General features: G+C 41.9%; 1 protein-coding gene across 9 annotated transcripts in view; it reads right to left on the bottom strand.

The window, feature by feature from the left end:
• The window catches only part of RUNX1T1 (RUNX1 partner transcriptional co-repressor 1), a 267,591-nt gene that overhangs the window by 90,755 nt on the left and 156,507 nt on the right, over window positions 1-20,329 (bottom strand). The window contains exon 1 of one of the 9 annotated variants that reach the window (XM_064154680.1): window positions 9,084-9,264. The exons of 7 other annotated variants lie outside the window; for them this stretch is intronic. In XM_064154680.1, the coding sequence (XP_064010750.1) occupies window positions 9,084-9,090 (7 nt within the window). In that variant the 5' untranslated portion in view covers window positions 9,091-9,264. Of the gene's footprint in view, window positions 1-8,027; window positions 8,121-9,083; window positions 9,265-20,329 lie in introns of those variants that run through there. One more of the 9 variants, XM_064154683.1, reaches the window with a different exon arrangement.

Here is a 20,329-nt window from a genome sequence, read left to right on the forward strand (position 1 = left end):
TTTTTCATGGTGAGGGTGACAGAGCCCTGAAACAGGCTGCCCAGAGAGAGGTTGTGGAGTCTCCTTCACTGGAAACATTCAAAACCCACCTGAATGCATTACTCTGTGACCTGCTCTAGATGGTCCTGTTCTGTCAGGGGAGTTGGACTGGATGATCTTTCAAGGTCCTTTCCAACCCCTAACATTCTGTGGTTCTGTGTGAGCATCTTTCAGCTTTCACTCCTGTGTTAATAACTCTCAAAGTCCCTGTGGTTCACTCAGTATTTCTTGTTGTGTACTTTCTAAGCCAAGACAATTCCTTCTCAAAAAGAACAAGTTTAGAGCATCCTTGGTTTATATTGAAGATTATTTTTTGTACTTTATAGTGTTTATAGTTTAAAAAGTCAAAGATAGTGTACCTTGTACAGTTCCAGGCCAAGAAAAGAGCCAGGAGAAACAGTGACACTGTTCACAGGCCATGACCTCTTCCAAACTTTCCTTGGCAAACTTTCTACTAAGTGGAATACAAATCGGTGTGTGCAAAGCTAGCAGATATAATTGTGCAATCAACAATTATGTAGTGAAATGGACTGGAAAAAATAAAATTAAAACAATAAATGTTAATTTCTATTTGCCAACCACAAATGATGTGGCTGGTGCCCTGCAGTGTGCAAAATCCTCTCCCAAACCCACATTCTCTTAAAAACTCAAGGAATGATACATAGGAAACAACATAAAGGGAAAAGTCTTGGATTGCAGAACGGCTACAATGATAATTCAAGGCAGTGCACATGTGCTTGTCACCCTGGTTAAAAAAAGGCCACCAGAATATATTTGGAATGTGGAGTTTGGAAGCAATAATCAAATTGTGGCTGTATTTTCGTGCCATGTGAGTGTACACATTTCCAAACTGTAATCTTGTGGCAGGAAGACTACTTGAGTCATGGAGGTTTGCATGACTCACAGAACACTTATTAAGGAGAGATCTGAAAGAAGGAAGAGGAAAGGCCCTCTAACACTAACCAAGTAGATTACTCCTTTAGCAGGATGTGGTTTTTAAACAGGCAGCGGAATCAGGATCTCTAGAAGAATCTGACAGAAAGGGTAAACTACAAGAATCTGTGGAGGGATTCCAAGGCTGGAGAAGTCAATTTATGAGCACATAAAGAAAATCTCAATAAGGAAAGAGTACCAAGTGTAATTCTAGAGATGACTTCTCAATGACTTAAAGAAGACAGAATAGTGTATTCACCCCTGGAAGATAAAAGATGTAATAATAATCTGGAAGGGGCAATGAAACTGCCTGCTCTGGAAGAGGGGAGCGGACTAGATGATCTCTTGGAGCCCCTTCCAACCATTACCATTCTGTAACTCTGTGATTTCAAAAAGTATAAAACATTCTTGCTTCTCGAATCATTTCAAACTTTGAAGCAGCTGAATGTATAAATGCACAGGATCACAGGATGGTAGGGGTTGGAAGGGACCCAAGGAGATCATTGAGTCCAACTCCCCTGCCAGAGCAGGACCACACAATCTAGCACAGATCACAGAAGAATGCATCCAGACAGGCCTTGAAAGGCCCCAGAGGAGAGTCCACCTCTCTGGGGAGCCTGTTCTACTGCTCTGTGACCCTTACAGTAAAGAAATTCCTCCTTGCATTGAGGTGGAACCTCTTGTGCTGCAATTCCTCTTTCCCAAGTCTCAATTCATAACAGCAAACCATTCTTTTAACTAACAATTATACAGGCCTGGTCCTACACCAGATTTGCATGAACATGCAGTATGCTTGAAGGGTTACCAAGACACATTTTCCTTCCTCACTCCTCAGCCTCTTCTCCTAGAGGTGATCAATAAAGATTCCTTCTGCTCTTCTGTTTCCACTTCTTTTGGTCTTCATCAGCTCGGTACTGTCAATATGCAGAAATGCATCAGAGCTTGTTACAGTCTGCTTCCAAAGGGATGTCCATAATGAATGAGAACCATATGAGCAGTACTCTTAATAACTGCATCCACTGCTGATGGCATTTCCTTTTAAACTTCAGAAAGATTTCCTGCCACCTTTGTCTTTACACTTTCTGCCCATTTCAAAGCATGGCTAAGTTGCAGGCACTGTTCCAGAACATCCATTCCCATTAACACCAAAAGAGCTATCTGGATAACTTAAATTAATTCAGATGTGTGGGTCCTACCAGGCAGTAGTGCTCATGGAAATGTCACAGCATTGTCAGATCCCAAGAGTAAGAAGCAATAAGTGCACAACCAATTATACAACACCATGGGAAAGTTCATGCAAGGATGTAGCTTCATGGCATAGCAATTTAGACAGGAGACTTTTAGAAACTGGACCAGTTCGGTTTCTCTTTTGACACTGCATCCTTAAACCAGCCACAAGAACAATGCTACCAGATGGTGTACTGCAGCACAGGGACAAAATCAAGAGGCCTGTGAAAACTCAGCTGAAGCATCACCTCTCAAATCCCAAGGTCTCCAGCAACTTCTTGTCTCAAGTGCTTCTGCAATTAGTGTTCACAATGAGATTATCTCTCCACACTCTGCCTATAACTGGCAGTAAAGAAGAAATTACTAGTAGGGAAAGAGATAAAACCTCTTTTTAAAACTCCAACAGCATGGGGAAATAAATCCAGCTTTGATACATGCAAGCAGGGCTCCATGAGCTACAATGGGAAGGAGCTGCAGTCCATTCAGCCAGCACTGAGCCTGACAATTCAGCCCTTCTACCAGCTTGTAAAGACAAAGTTCACTCTGCAAGTCACAGATCAAGTAATGGTTTCAGATCAGATTCCTTGAATAAGTAACTTCAGGTGTCCAGAGGCTCAGCACCATAGAAATTTCCCTCTGAAACCCAACACAAAATCCACTGCCATGTCCTGCCTTCCTCTCCAGAACAGCACACAGGGCTGAAGCACCTGCTAACAGACCCAGTAAAACAAAGAGTCACCATGCAGACTGAAGTGACATCAGATCAGGTAGTCCGAACAGCACACAGGGCTGAAGCACCTGCTAACAGACCCAGTAAAACAAAGAGTCATCATGCAGACAGAAGTGACATCAGGAGATCAGGTAGTCCATGCCCTGCTGTCTCAAAGCATTTGCAATTAGATCAAGTTGCCAGGGGGTTGTCCAATATGGTATCTTCAGTAAAGGAAATGTTACTACCTCACTGGACAACCTATTTCAGCGTTTGACCACTTAACGGTGAAGAATTTTTTTCCTGACATCTACTTGGTCCATTACTTGTGCCTGCTGCCTCTCATCCTATCACTATGCACCTCCAAGAAGAGTCTGGCTCTACCCATCTTCTCTACACCCTGTAGGCAGCTTGTGACAGAAAAGATGACATCAAGTTAGTTATATTTAATCAGTAACTGCCTACTGCTCACCAGCAGGGAAATACTGGAGATAGGATGCTTTACTTCTGCCCTTCAAAAGCCTCAGAACTACTATGCACAGCACTACTCCCTCCTCCAGAAAAGATGTCCATACCCTCACTGTTAGAAGACTGACAAGTGGAACTGGTTTGTGTAAGATACAACTGGGTGAGATAGCAGAGGTGAGCTTTAGAGTGGAAGCCTTACTCTGCAAGTGAAAGCCATAAATTCAAACCCTCCTTCTCAAGGCTGAGCTCAAGCTCCTTACTGAAATGTATTCCTTTGGACAGTGAGGAAAGCTACTGCCCAGCAGCAGCTTATTCCAGATGGAAGAACCTCCACTAGTGTCCTACCTGAAACTGAGCAATAAAAAAACATTTCAGGAGGCACCAAGACCTGAGATCAACATCAACAAAGATGAAGGCTCCTGCACTGGTCCTGCTCTTCATCTGATAATTAGTGCATATAAGAGGCAGAAAGAACAAATGTACATCACAGAATGCAAGGTGGTGCAGAGACAGCTGAGCTCCTGGAGAACTCAGCCAGTGAACAGACAGAACTGTACAGCATGCCAAAAGCGTCATCAGCTTCACAGAGCAACTGTGTGAATGCAGACTTTGCACAGCAAGATGTTGGATGGCATCAGCCTTGCCCAGTAGGCTAGTAAAGCAGTCAAAACCAAAGAGCTGCTTCTCCCTCTGGATTTCCCTGTTTAGCCTCCAGCATTGCTGGCTCTGTGCTCTGCTGGACACCACACATACTTCTGGGAACAAAACATAACCCTGTCCTTGTGAAAAGACCAATGCTTCCTCAGAGATGATCCACCAGACCCAACCTCAGACACAGAAATGCATCACTTCCACAAAGACATTAGTGTGAACTCAACGCTGGCCTGTTTAACTCTATCCACACTGAGCATGCACATCTGATCATCTTAGCAAACACAGATGCAGCCTGATATGCCTGCAAAACTTTAAAGCTGTAACAGTGATGCATCTGGAATGAGAAGACAGCTGAGGAGGCACTTTTGTATTGGAAAGCCAGCTATTGCTTCAAGTTGTCTTGTGCACTTAGCTGTAGTCTGTGACCTGGTAGCGAGAGACCAGGCTTCAGCTGACTTGTGTAGAGTTATCCTACACTCAAGATAGGCACTTGGAAGGAAAAAGAATGCAGCAAACCAGAAAACTGAAACAAGTACAGGAACAGGTACTGAAAATGATCAGGTATCATGTCTTCTGCTCTACTTCACTACTCAGACTTCGCCAACTGGCATATTACTTAATTTTGGTATTTATTTTTACCCTGAATTGGTTTGGGGTTTGTTTTTCTTTAATCTTACCTACACAGGTTGCATTATTTTGCAAGCTATGACATTCATGTCTTAAGTACATGAGTGTGGAGTTTAAAATCTCCAAAACAAGTTGTGATCCATGCTAAACACTCTACACACATCAAGGAAGCTTTAAACTGGAGCAAGGTAGAATTAGGCTGAACATCAGGAGGAAATTCTTCACAATCAAAGTGGTAAAATACTGGAACAGTTGCTCAGGGATGCAGTTGAGGCCTCATCCCTGGAGGCATTCAAGATTAGACTGGATGTGGCCCTGGACAGCCTGATCTAGTTGGAGGTGCCCCTGGTGAGTGAAGAGGGCTCAAACAAGATGATCTTTGAAGGTCCCTTCCAACCCAACGCTGTGAAGTAGTAGCTCTGAAAAACTGATTTGTTTCTCTCCAGATAAGGATCTGAGTTGAAAACCACTGAATCTTTATTTCCAGGCCAAGAGTGCTTGGGACCCTGATTAAATACACACACACATATACAAGCAGCTATCTCTGCAGCAAGATGTACATCCTATGATGCGTTAGCTGCTTTCCATGCCTACGTAGCACAACGCAGCTCACAGACTCATAGGCTGCAACCAAGAGCAACAATGTCACACGGACTTCAGAATTTATAACTGCATAAGAGAAGATGAAATTTCCATAGTTTGCAAAGCAAGTCATCACATCCCAAACCCTATGATATGTGTCTGAAGAACCAAGTGGCCCACAGTCCTCTTAGGAAAAGAGCTTTTCACTCCTAGCTGAATCCTGAAGGAGATAAAGTCATGATATAGGATGATTGCACTAATGATGCAAGGTTAACACTTGACACCTTTTTTCCTGTTTGGCAAGAAACTTACTTTGTAAGACACAAAATTGTCCCAGTTTAAAAGCATAGCAACTGCAACTTAAAACAGAACAAGTCAGTTAATGGACTGTTAAGAGACCTCTGCTGTATAACAGCATTTAGACCCATGTATTTGAAAAACAGGTGGATAATCCAAATGTACAGTTACTAGGACACTAACAGTTATGTCCATGGCAATTCTGTTTCTGTTCTTTAAACAAATCATCACTTGCAAGCACTAATGTTAAAACCAGAAAGCCAGTCTAGTACACAGTGGCTATAAATGCCAAATCAATTTTCAGCAGATAATAAAGTCCATGTTTTACAATCAGCAATGCACTGTTTTACTACCCAAAACGTAAGCTAATAATATATAGCTCTGCTAAATGGAAAATGCAGATATGCTGTTAAGGAACAGGCTGGGCTGTGAGATGATGGATCTTTTCTGCTGGGACCTTCTTAAAGCTATGGGCAAATGTTTTGAAAATATCACATGATGTGGCCATGTGTTAAAAATTACAGCCAGTTAAGTTCTCTGCTAAGAAAAATATGTGGGCAATTTATGAAATGCACTCCAGGATGGAGATATCTTAAGTAAAACCAGATTTTGAAAACAAACCTTTTTTTTTTTTTTTTTTTTGAAACATGAACTTTAAAAAAAAAAAGAGTTGCAGCCACATCTGGAGAGCAGAAGTAAAGAAAGGGTGGTCTGACCTAATACCAGGCCATCTTCTGAAAGAGCAGCATTATTTCTGGGCTACAATGACTGCGATCACTGATTGTCCTTTTAAGGAAACCATGCTGAATACTGCCACGGGCAATAATAAAGCATTTTGTAGGCCAACATCTGTTCTTTGAAAGTACTACAAAATGACTGATAGATTTGTAATGTTTCATAAATAAAGTCTGGAATAAACAGTTCTGAAAAAAAGAAAAACAAGCAAAAAGTCGTCCCCCCCAAAAACCTAAACCGCATTCACAGTAATCAGACAAGCTGGTGTGTACTGGAGTAGATTTGAACACTGCTCCCCCAGCATCAATTATTTAGAGATAAGCACTTCCTAGAGTTCACCACATAAAATGCCAAAATGGTTAACTCGGTTACTGCAAGCTGCATGTTAAGGGGATTATCTTTCTAGAGACTTTTCTCAGAGTTGCAGCAGAGCCTTAGCAGAGCCCTGAGTGGCTTTTACAGCGTTTCATTAGCAAGCCCTGCCGCTGTTGCTCTGCCCTGCCAAGGAGGTGAGCAGCCACTCACAATTATAACAGCACCAGCAGTTTGTCTTTGAAGGGCAAATTTAGTTTGTGTAAAAGTGTTATCGCTACACATAAACCAGAACCCGTCTTTATTACTTCCTGTTCTCTCCTTAAAAGAAGGACTTCAGATGGCAGAATCACTAAAGGGATGCTTCTGAAACCAGGACTTCACACATACACAAAAGGCACTGACATAATATCAGATTACATAAAAATACACAGCCTTTTAATCTCCTGTACATAATGTGCTTACTTTTAAAACACAAAAATCTGCCCCAGATGGCTAATAATGCCCATTTGAAAAAAACCCAGCACCACAATATTAAAAGGGCTAAAATATGCTGTGAACAGATTGAGAGGCAGTTCATCCTAGAGGAGAGTAAAAAAGTGCAGATGGGTGTCAAAAATAGCCAAGTGTCAGATCTGTTCAAGTATCTCCATTCTGGCACATGCTCCCAGTCACAGCTGTTAGTGTATTCTCTGTATCCAAGTGCAAGGTTTTCTAACACTCCGAGCTGACATTAAAACACACTTCTTGCTTGCTACTGCTTCAAGAGAACGCTGGAAATTAAAGGTTTATTTAATGGTAAAGCTCAAGCAGTATTGATAAGGATATAGATATTCCAGAGCAGCATATGCCATTTTGATTAAAGATGCATGAAATTTTAACCAGCAGGTAGATTGAGTAATTTCAACACCAAAGGCTTAATAGGTTTGCAAAAAAACTCCACTCCAGGCATTCCAACACTGTTTGCCAATAGCCCCAAATAATGCACACAGGGGATGAAAAGCTGGTAAGATTGGGTCATTTTTATCACATTTAAATGGCTCAAGAAAACAAAGAAACGGTAAACTGCAGGAGAAGATGAGTTTCAGACAAACAGGAGAGAGAAAGATCTGTGGATTCAAATGATGCAGAATGCAGTTTCCCAAATTAATGAATCACCATGATGTTTCTAATGAAGACCACATTCCCAGGAATGAGTAATGCATGCAAATCAAATTTGACGTTTCAAGGGTTAAATTGACCTTTTGTAGTCCTCAGTTGTTATCTATGCAAATTAATTTGCCCATATTTCACCCATATAAATCCTCTCAGCTTTGTGCTTTGAGCAAACAGAGCCCACTTTCTTGTGGCGACCAGAGGATCAGCAAACATACCAGCAGTGGAGCACGACCGTGTATCACAATCCTAAAAGGAAAACATTCTTCCAACAACTGGCAATACCTACATGCAACTGTGGCTGCAGCAAACTGGCAGATACTGTTTCAAAACACCATCTGCGAGGTGCACAGACTCTCTGTGATCAAGCGTAGCCTCTTCTGCCTGTCCTAACCAAATAATCCACAAGACGCAGCCAGCTGTAGATTCTCTAGCCCTGTCTTTTTTTATCCTGAGACACAGGCTGCTATAATCAGGCACATGGCTCTCTTCAGTCCTTACCAAGAGAAAGAAACGAAACCAAACCAAACCCACACCAAATTCAACCCACTTGGTAGTGGTCAAGCGTCTCACAAAACCCCTCAGACAAATCACCCTGCATAGGAGCTCCGTTTTCATTGGCAATAAGACTTAATCAATTAGACCGGCAAGCGTTAAGATCCAAGGATAACATTTTCCTGCGGAAACCAACCTATTAAAATTTCCAGCTCCACAGCAATTCCTCCAAGTCAGCAGATACATATCTATATATATTTAAATGATTGTTTTGAACCAACGCATTTTCAGTGATCTGCCTGCTGACAGTTAAGGACCTGCAGTTTAGGACCAATGCTTGGAAGAATTTGTTTTCTCAATCTCCTTCACTTCTCTAATGTAAACAGCTTTTCACAGAAGATCATTTCAGCTGATGGGTGAAGGCTGTGAATGATCTCTACCGATCAAATGTTTGCAGATTCAAGGCACAGCTGACAGCCAGCAAAGCCAGCCCGAAGCTGTATTTCTCTCTGCTAAAAACGATCCCCTGTGCAGGCAGGGACCTGCGCACCCATAAAGCTGCTGACTTTCTGCTATTTCTACCTCTTTACATTGAAACATCCAGTCCTGCTGCAAGTACCATCTCTGGCAGCTCCCTTGCACAAATTCCCCTCCCCCAAACATAGAGACAACAGAATTAGCATCCACGATCGCTCCATCCCCGTATCAGCTTGCAAATCGCCCTCTGTATCAGAAGAGGAAGGGGGGGGGGGGGGGGGGGGGGGGGGGAACCCACTATCTTAAAAACAAATCCCGAACAATTAGCATTTCCTCATTTAAAACCGAAAGAGCTGCAATAATTTCAACTCACCAGGCATCCTTGGATAAAATATACCACACTGTAAATGGCTCTCTCCTAAAAGCAAGCTTATTTAGGGCTCAGTGCCTCCTGTTCTGGAATGAACAGAGAGAAGCGAGGAGGGCCATCAGAACTGGCTGTGGCAGCGTAGCTGGAGGCAGGATGCTGGGCGCGTGCGTTTGCCAGGCAAAGACAGATGGAGAGCTGACACTCTGTATTGCACTTGGAGCAGAAATGTGAATGATGACAGGAGCACATGTGGCCTTGAACCCAGCCCTGTCTCTTCAGGCAGAACAATGACAGGGATGTGTGTGCAAATTATCACAACCCCGGCTCCCCTCAGCTGACTCCTTTTACTCTACCTTTCACACCAAGTTCCAGATGACCAAAGAATAGAAAGTAAAATGCAGAGTGATAAGCCAAACACTGAATTATTCATATTTTTTTTCTTTAAAAGTTAACCCTTTCTTCTGCTGATGACAATTACAGAGAAAAATCACTGCCTCGAATGAGCTCTCCTCCAAAAGCGCAAACAAATTCATTCTTTAACAGCCACAGTTTTGCACTCCATAGGACTACGTTTGTTTATCTAGCTGAAAATTCCAAATGCACACAAGGATATGTGACAGAGTGCCCCCCCCCCACACCCCTTCATCCCCTCCCCACACTTTTGTCATCATTATTCTGTTTTACCACAGTGAACAGAGTATCAAAATCATTCCCTTTCTCAGATTCTCAGTAGTATGTGTAAAATAGAACGCATTCAAAAAGCAGACCACTTTTATTTTACCATAGTGCTTTTAACCCCCTGGGATTCCTGCATTGATATGTTCCAAACATTGGCAGCTTCCTCTCCTTTACCTTGCGTGGTGATCCATGGGGGATGAAAACAAAATCTTCCCTGTAAACCGTTTTCAAAAGCTAAACAATCATGTCCTCCCCATTTCTGATTTTGCACACCCCTTAAATGTTTATCCTTCGCATGAATAACGTATGCCTGGCTAGGTTCAATGCACTCTTCCCTATTAAGCTTTAATGGACACCATGATACATAAAACTACAAGTCTTTGTTATAGTGCTTTATCTAAAGCTGGCTATTTTCTTCTCAGCAGTTCCTCTTTAGTCCTTTGTAAAACATCTTTGCCTCTTAGGAGAAACATACGCCTGACTCGCATGCCTTCTGTGGCTCGTACAGCCTCGCACAGAATTCCAGGCACAAGGGAAAATATCTTCCTTTCTAAAACTCTCCTTCCATTTAATGCTTGCAAAAGCCTCTTCCTTTATCAAAGAGCATTTCTCCAGTAATTAGCACCTAAGTCCAGGTTCTGACTGTGCCTCTGCAGCATAGATTTAAAGCCACGAAGAAAGGCAGCAATCCTCAGCCAGACCTTCAGAAGCTGCATTCCTGTCAGTGCAAAACTCATCCTTTTGTACTTATTTATGCATCCCCCTGTTTTTGTGCTGTGCCATCTTCTGCCTCTGTTACGCACAAACAACTCTGCTTGCAGGCCTTCCTCTTCCTTCCTCTAGCTGCCACAGAGACTGATAAAGATCTACTTAGGAAAAGGACACACATGCAAAATTAAGCACAAAATAACAACCCTACCAATATCCGGACTGAGCTCATGAATATTTCTCACTCAAAGCAGGTAAGTCACTTAATTTACTGATATTTCCACAATAACTTTGCAACATTACCCGAGTGTCACCTTTAAACTGCGCTTCAGTAGGAGAGAGCCTCCAAACACAGGACTGGTAGATTCAATGCAATCAAAGCAGCAGCCAGCAGCAGCTCCCCTCGCCCCAGTAAACACCCCGGCAGTCACAATCTAACATCTCTGCTACTTGAGGCAGGTCTTTTCTTCATCTGTGGCAGATAGCTGCTGTAATGAAGTTCTCTCTAATGGATTTTTGAGTGTCAGAGAGCTCAAGAGAAACACTGAAACATGAAAACGTTTTCATGACAGACTGCTTTCATGAAGGGGGGAAAAGCACAGTGGGGAAAAGGGAGAAGAAGCAAGGAAAAAGGAGGGCAAGCAAAGCCTGCACCACTGAGGCCTTTCAAGAATTTACCATTCTCTTTGTTTTATTATTTGATGCACTATTTAAAACCAGTCAGCTAGTACTGCATTTGCTGTGTTGTTTTTTTCTTCTTTAATGCCATACTCTACACGAAGGGAAAAACATTTTCACAGCTGGAAATGCAACCTTTCATCAACAGAGATGCAGCCTGAATCGGCTTCAGAGTAGAAAGTAACGTGTCAGAGGTATGAGGCATTTTAATAAAACAGAACAATATTCACTCTTAAAAGAAGGTCTTAATATCAGTACATTGTAAATCCACAGACCACAGCTCACGAAATTGAACTTCCATATGCTGTGTGATTATGCATCTTTTTTTTTCCTGTGTGTAAAAAGCCTTTTTAAGCTGTTATCTGACTACAGTAATTGCCACTTAAATTGATCCACGTCAACAAAACCTGGATCCCTGGAGATTCTCACCTAGAAGTCTGCTCGTGGAAGGGGCTAACAGAATGCCTGTGCATCTGAGACTACTTCAGCATTTTCTCAAGCAGCCAGCTGCATGAATAGTTTTCCCCTCTCATTATTTAATACACTGAGGCAGGCTGCAACCCATTTGGCAGTCCTCCCTGAATAAATATCTGTGGGTATTTATTTGCTTTCCCCTCCCCACCCCCATTTTTAATGCAGTCACTTTAAGCTTGCCCTAACAGTTTTTGCACCAGGTCTGACATTTTAGCAGGCCAAGCAAAGGTGGGCAGCCCAGTCCTGTAAAGTGGTTTTATCCTCAGCTCAGAAAGGAAAAGCAGTGGTTTTACCACGGGAGCAATTCTGCTGCATCCCAAGAACCGCTACTATGTGCAAGACCAAGATGAAAGAGATACAAAGAGAGCAAAATATCCGGAAGATCATCTTTGGCCAGATTCTTTATGGTGTATATTATGCAACACCTTCCTGGGTGGGAATCAGCTCCTTCTCTGACAATCCTTCAAAATACTCCACTCCTAATGTTGAAAATGGGTAAAAAAGGCAAAACCAGTCCCCATATTCATCTATTTGAAGAGGAAAAAAGAAGAGTTTAATGCAGCTGATGATGTAAGGGGATGAAGACATGGAGCTGATGGAAAAGAGAAATTCCAAACAATCCCCCTCTAGAAGCACAGAGGTTGCCTTTTACACAAACCCAGCCTAATAACAGGGCCTGGAAGTCCACTGAAACGCATCTGTAGTTAATGAAAGCTCTCTATTAACAGTGAAGGAAGAATTTAACTCAAAGCTTTTCTGTAGGACTTCTCAACATCCCACTCTACTTCTAGCAGACTGTTGTGATACATTGTGACTTCACACAGTGGGTATTAAGTGAGTTAATTCAAAGGAGCTGAAACCTCATTGATCCTAATTGAAAGCAATACACCCAACCAAATAGTTTTCTACCCCATCTGCTCTGGCCTGCCACCAGCTATTCAATACAAGAGAATTAATAGTTTCAGATATTCTAACCGACCCAATAAAAGCACTCATTTAAGCAGGACTGCATTAACAAAGTGAAAAACCAAGGGCAAAATGGGTTCAAATGGAGCATTTTACTCCTAGTTGGCTTTAACAAAGCTGAATAATGCTTATTCTGACTTTTTATGTGCAAGACTTGATAAACTGAATGAGAAGGCACTCAATGATCAGTCAACGAGCATTGATGAATGGTCATTAGGACCCCCCCAATCTCAGGGAAGGCCATTCCACAAAGTGGCACACCAGCTTGAAAGGGCGGACTCACTAATGTCCAGATTTCCCCGCTTGCTTGTTCCACTTTCACTTTCAGACCACTGGCCACCAAATGAGGCTGACATATTGGAAAATAATCTTTTATGGGCGAGTGGTAAATAAAAATGGAAGCATTAGCTGGGCTTTCAAATTCAAATCTCCTAGTTTTGTCAGCCCCCAAACGTTTTGATTTTCCACCCAGCTGGAAGCTATTAGTGTTTTCTTAAGGCATCCCACTGACAGGGCAAACCCACCTAATGTGTGAGCAGTAGAGCTGATGGTGGGGGGACCAAGGTCGACCACTTCTGGATGCTTTCTGAACTTTTCTGAGTCAATTGTCCAGCCCAAGTACAGTAAAGGCAACACTTCAGGAGAAGCTCACCAATTTCTGGCTGCCTAGTGTCTCCTATCACCTGGTCCAACAGTATTCCACCTGGGACTAAAATTGCTACCCTCAGTATGACTATTTCCATGACATTCTACCTATCCATCCCTTCTTTTAACTTCACTATCACAGAAGAGCTCAAGTTAAAGAAGGACAATGCTTTGAAAACTTCTAATTCTTTGCTTGGAAATAGAACTAAAATATTCCACTAAGAAAATGTTTGCCAGATAACACTAAACATTTCCCTAAGCATTTCCTTATTGGCAAAGATTTCTGGACTTCTGAAAAATGACAAATGGGACCCTTAAAGCATATATAACTTAGTGAAACACAGGCTAATTGTGATGCTCTATACAAATAATAGTGGAATAGTTGACTCTCAGTTAGGGCCACCAAGCTGAGAAGAACATTTTCCTGGTTGTCCATTACTTTACCTCTGCTACTGGATTAAAATCATTTGAGGTGAGAAAACACTCATCTCTAATTTCCAGTTAAGGAAACATAAAAGTTGCAGTATTTCAATGGCATAATCAGAAATCAGTCCTCTAAAGAAGATTTCAAATCATCTATCACAGGATCATAGAATCAAACAGGTTGGAAGAGACCTCCAAGATCATCCAGTCCAACCTATCCCCCAGCCCTATCCAATCAACTAGATTAGATCTGTTAAACAAAGCAACCTTGGCAATGGATCAGACTTGGTAACCTAGATTGTCTACTATCACTTTTTGATCAAAAAAAAGAGAGAAGGAAGGAAGGAAGGAAGGAAGGAAGGAAGGAAGGAAGGAAGGAAGGAAGGAAGGAAGGAAGGAAGGAAGGAAGGAAGGAAGGAAGGAAGGAAGGAAGGAAGGAAGGAAGGAAGGAAGGAAGGAAGGAAGGAAGGAAGGAAGGAAGGAAGGAAGGAAGGAAGGAAGGAAGGAAGGAAGGAAGGAAGGAAGGAAGGAAGGAAGGAAGGAAGGAAGGAAGGAAGGAAGGAAGGAAGGGAGGGAGGAAGGAAGGAAGGGAGGGAGGGAGGGAGGGAGGGAGGGAGGGAGGGAGGGAGGGAGGGAGGGAGGGAGGGAGGGAGGGAGGGAGGGAGGGAGGGAGGGAGGGAGGGAGGGAGGGAGGGAGGGAGGGAGGGAGGGAGGGAGGGAGGGAGGGAGGGAGGAAGGGAATCCATCCCTGATGAATGTTGCCACAAATCTCAGTGGCATTTCAGGTTTTAAAACACTGAAAATATGGGTCAAGATTTGTTGTAGGAGAAGAACAGTGCCACCAAAAAATTAATTGACTTGGAATGAAGGGCAACTTAGACTCCAAGTCTTAAAGAATGCATGACTCTCCTGTGCAGACAAACTCATATATATATATATATATATATATGTTTTGTTATCTATTTCTTTCAATAGATCTGGACTAAACCAAGTTTTGCCTTGCATTTTTTATTACAGAATTTAATGTGGGTAACAAATTAGAATTGACTGTTAAATTCTATCCTCATTCAGACTCAATGGAATATGAGACATCCCCATCTAAGCGTATACACCATGGATGTACTTGAAAAAAAATTATATTGATTTAATATTATTTCTGAAAGGACACAAGAACATTTCAAAGGCATTGTCTCACTGACAGGAGAAAGAATACATCCAGTGTGACCTGGTAAAGTCTGGATGAGGCTATCTTATCCTGTTTGGAATGGAATCGTATTTTAAGACCGGGGAGGGAAAAAAAAAGAGGGTGGAGAAGAAAAAAAATCAAAGCAAAACATTTCAAGCTATCAGTTGTTATTTCACTTGAAGCTCAGGGTGTTTGCTCGTTTAACATGGGTAGGGAAACTCCTCCTGCTGTAGTATATTAACCCTAGTTTTGACCTCTAATCGATGTCTTTTCAATGCATGGGATTTTCATAATAAAGATAACGTGAGAGCATATTTGTGTGAAAGCCTATCTATCACTAGCCATAAATTCCAGCCTTGCATTTTTCTTTGTAACACGTCAATATTTGTGACACTAACTAAACATATTTTATTCATTTGACAAGGACTGTTACATTATATTGAAAACTTTTGTTTCAGTGTCACCACCTCCCCGTTTTGACTGATGGCGAGTTAGTTTTGTTAAAGCGCAAGGGGTGATAGCGTATGCTCCAGTGAACTTTCCCTCCTCTCAGCACCAGAGACAAAAACCTGCAGCTCTGCTCTGTGCTGGCAGCCATCTGGCCAGCTTTCTCTCAATGCCTGCCCCACACCACACTGCAGGCAAAATTTCAGGGCTCTAGAGCTCTGTGGAGCTATTCATGACATACCAATTTCACATTTTCTGCTTGTACGCTTGCAACAATAAATGCTAATGAGGACTATGAATGACATTTTTAAAGACAATAAAAAGGTCTCCAAATCCCTTGCATATGGAGACACTATTTTCTAAACTTCACCTTCTGTTAGGGAGCCATTATACTCTAAAGGAAAAAAAAAAATAACCTAAGGAGAACAATGAGATGATCAAAGCATAACTGAATCCTTACGAATTCCAAAGAAAACAACGTTTGCAAAGCCAGCTAATGACAGGCAGGTTTTACGTCGATGCACGTCGGCACAAGATCTCTCCTCTTCAATACCACTGCTGCTTACCACAGGGCTCACAAATTGGAGAGGAACCCACAGAAAATCCTTGCTCTCACTGATCACATCTAACCCTATAAGCTATAGATTTGGATTTCTTAATTATTAATCTCTAGATGAGCCGGGAGTGAACTGCAATCATTAATTGATTCAGAACGCCAAGCTTTCATAGACTAAGTACAACCAAGTGTGGACAAGAGAAACGATCAAATTTTAATGCTTTCTTTCCCCAAATCTGCCTTCTGCAATTCTATTGCTACTCTAAAAACTGCCTTCAGCCCTGTTACTGTGTTTTAGACCTAATTAAAGCCAGCTTCCCCTTATTAGCAAGGATTAAAACCACTTTCAGGAAAATCCACCAGGTGGAGCACATACACAGCAAGACAAAATCCATTTGTGCTCCTTCTGCCATTAGTAACACGGGGTAAAAATTGTTTCCCGTGGAAATATTCTTACCTCTTGACCCGCCTTCTTCACCATTTTGTCATATATTGGTCAGTTTGTATTTATTTACTAGATTTAGAGTGGTACAAAAGCTTTGTCCAAAGGGGCTGAGATACAAAGCTGTTGCTGCTGTGCCATTGTGCAGTATGTTAGTGTTTATTATTAATGCTTTTATTTTAGTATGACATCTGTCAACTACTGAGCAATTTCAAAAGTGACATGCATGGGGACTGTAAATAAATAACTGAGCATATCTAGGACAGCAAAGCATCACTTCCCCATTGAAATGATTTGCTTTCCAGAGCCAGGTGAGAAAGCCACTTCCTCATCAAATATTTTAACTTTCCCTGATGAATGAGCAGGTCTAATGGCATAAAGGCAGGGGGCACCTTTTTACATGATGAGAACTAAGTCCTAACAGGAAAGTGGTTATGGATGAGTCTTCTCACAGCTATAATAATAGGGCAACCCACTGGCAGACCCTGTAATTGCTAAAATGGCAAAGCAGTATTACCAAGATGCTCTTACACAGTTCAGTGTCTCAAAACACTGCAGAATCAGTGCACAGGCTCATTCCACCCTTGATGATGGAAATGCATTATTTGTGAGTGACAAAGGAAGGTACTGATTTTAGTCAAAGAATTTCTCTTTCTTTCCATTGTTTCCTTAGTTACACATCACATTCTTCTCTCATTTTCTATTCAGTACCTTCTGTCTTCTCTCTGCCATCATGTTTACTCCTACCTTCTTGATTCAGGGTCACCTCCTCACCCTGCTACACATCTCCCTTCTCTGCTAAGCCTGAAAGTTGTTAAGTTCTAGAATCTGAAGCTGTACGTATTGCCATAAAATATTACCCACAATTAACACAAATTAAAGGCCAACCACTGCCACTCCAAGATTAAGGAATAAATACCACACCAGTTAAGTTTTCCACTACAAAACTGAGTTGCATCACACCTTGCTCCCCGAACGCATAAAGTGTTGACATAAGCTTTGTGCTTTTTTGTCTGACCCAGACGAATCCCGGCACAGCTAAGGAAAATTAAGGCACTAAATTTTTGTTTCTTTTGGAAAAGAGAGGAGCCTTGAGGAACATGGGCCTTTAAAATCTGTTTCATTTTTATCTAATTATGTTTGACTCCACATGGTGCTTCATTGTAGCCATTCAGAAGAGAAGCAGGGGAAGAATGCAGAGGTGATTATGAAGTGGAATATCATACCAAGAGCAAATTACACCACTTCATGCTAGAAGAACATCTGCAAAGAGCATCACTAAGTGTTAGGGCTTAATGCAAGGTGCCAGTTTTAATAAAGACCAAACCAGCTTGGGAACTGTTACCCGTGAGAACTTTCCTTAAGTAATATTGTCACAGCAGAGCTTTGCAGAGAAGCCCAAGATACATACTTTGTCAAACAGAATGCTGATTTAAACCCATTATTTCTGAGGCATTTTTGAGGTGGCAACCATAGATTGAAGGCTATAATTTCCTGCCATTTGCAGAGAGAAGCTAGACACTTGATGAGTGGGAGGAAAGACAGTGTGGTTATTGTTGTCACCACACATCCATGGAGAACTTCCTTTTACTATGCTGCTGGTTGAGGTGGGCACTGGTTGGCTAGAGGTCATGGAGAGTTCATTAGATTATGAACTCTGCAAAATCATAAAGGCATGTCAAACATGGGAAGGAGGGACTTGCAAATGTTTAACTAATACCAGTTTCATACAGACACAAAATTTCCTTTAGATGTACAAATCATTTGGGAATATGGCATGGACCACAAAGTACAAACTATCCTTTTGGAATCCTACAGTTACAAGCAATGCTCATTTAAACTGTGGCTTCTTTACAGTGTGAAGGGATGCAAGATATTTAAAATTATCTAAGTAATTCACTTTTACTTCAAGGTAACTTTACACCAGAGTAGTCTAGAGAGTTCATAATGAAGAAAGGGGCCTGATTCAAAAGGTGATGGATTATGTACATGTATAAGAGTCTATTAGATCACAATTATTGATCTGATACACTGTAACAGCTCTTTTGTTGCACCATCCCCTGCAAATCCTTCTTAGAGGATTAGTGGCATAATAGATCATAATGACTCTTCTGGTCCCACTGCACTATCATTGACTCCCAGAGCTGCATATGCCCATTGAAGGCTACATTCTATTAATGAGAGGTCCCCAAAACATTTTTCTGGTAATGTTTGCATGCAAGAAGAAAAGTATACCCTTAAATCTGCTTTACAAAATCCTAATGCAATATTACCAGGGAAAATAGAAGTTACTGATCAGAAGTTTCACCTATCAGGTACCCAAGATGTCCTTCAAGACTGCAGGTATAATTGTACAGACTGCACTGAAAGCCTCTAGCACGTAAGAAAAAGAAACCTCAGTTAATTTTCAGCTCTTCTCCACAAATATCTTTCTTGGACCAGCTTCTGCTCACCACAATAAAAGGCAGCAGTCACATGCTGCGTACATTTTTGCTTCAAAGCCATTTCATTATGTTTCTTCCCTCAACTACTTGTGCTTTGTGACCTTAAGTTATACCAGTACAACACACTTCAAACTAAAGTATTAAAATTATCTAAAGAAGAGCCACAATCTTCGTTTATCATTCAAATAAGAAGTCATACTTTAACTCCTCACAAATAAAGCCAGAGTATTCAAGACCTTTACCTAGATTAACATTTCAGTATCTTTCAGGTATAAGCCTGAAGCTTAAAAGCTCAGCTTTACAACCTGATGAATACTTTCCATCTACGAGCCCAAGCCTGCCCCATGAACCCACATCTTCAATTTGTTGGATGACCTCAAGAAGTAGCAGGTGCAAGAAGCAAGGACCCACAGACTGACACTATCCCAACGTTTTCAAGCATAACACCTAACAAAATCACAGGACCAACAAGGATGGAAGTCCTGATAGTTCTCACCACTGGTTTAAGTGCCTACGCCAGAACAAACACTGGCTTGGTTTGAATCCATGGGATAAATAACATTGACAAACAGGCTGAAAATGAAGATATTAAAATGCCAAGAAAGATGATTATGTTAATGATCACTACTCAAATAATTAAAGCTTTCAAATGTTTGTTTGCTGCACAAACTCCATCTGAAAGTACTTCTCAGAAGATTTTACCTCGGAAAACAAAAAGAGGTTGAGCAAAAGGAGGCAGAAGAAAGCAAAAGAGGAAAGCCACCGATTCAGAAGCAATTGTTTGCTGCACAAACTCCACCTTAGAACTTAACTTCTCAGAAGATTCAACCTCGGAAAACAAAAAGAGGTTGAGCAAAAGGAGAAAGAAGAAAGCAAAAGAGGAAAGCCACCGATTCAGAAGCAATTGTTTGCTGCACAAACTCCACCTTGCAACTTCTCAGAAGATTTTTACCTCGGAAAACAAAAAGAGGGAGAAAGAATAGAGCAAAAGGGGAAAGCCACCGATTCAGAAGCAAAAGAGTTAACCTGCTTTGTTTCAGTCAGTGTTACACCAATGCCAAAAGACTAAAAAGAGCCTTTTTTTTTTTTTTTAAATTATTATTCTTTAAACGAAAAAAAAAAAAAATCAGGCCTATCTGTCACAAGGTTGTCTGGGCTGGAAGAACCGGCAGGAACCTCATATTCCTGACCAAACCCTGTTCCACACAATGCCTCCTGAATGGAAGGAACCCAGGCCCGGCAGAGATAGCCCGCTGTCAGGAACCAGCCCTGACGTGTGCGGGCAGACGGGGCTGGCCTTGCAGGATGTCAGAGCAGCAAACTGCTGCCCGAGATACTGAGCTTTCACACACTCCCAGCCTGGATGTTTTGCTCTTCAGGTAATCAAACAAGGAAACGGAGCTGATGTGTACGAGTCTGACCCCTGCGCCGCGGCTCCGCGGTTCTGCCGATCGACTTCCGCACGAACCGCCCGGAGCACCAAAAGGGCCCACGCCAAGCCCTGCAACAGATCCTCTGCATATACCCGCTCCTGTCTAGCCCTGTCTCTCTCTCTCTCTTTTTTATGCTTTTCTTATTTAAGAAAGGCTAAATCACACGCTG

The sequence above is a fragment of the Pogoniulus pusillus genome, chromosome 14 (assembly GCF_015220805.1).
Source record: "Pogoniulus pusillus isolate bPogPus1 chromosome 14, bPogPus1.pri, whole genome shotgun sequence".
NCBI lineage: Eukaryota > Metazoa > Chordata > Aves > Piciformes > Lybiidae > Pogoniulus > Pogoniulus pusillus.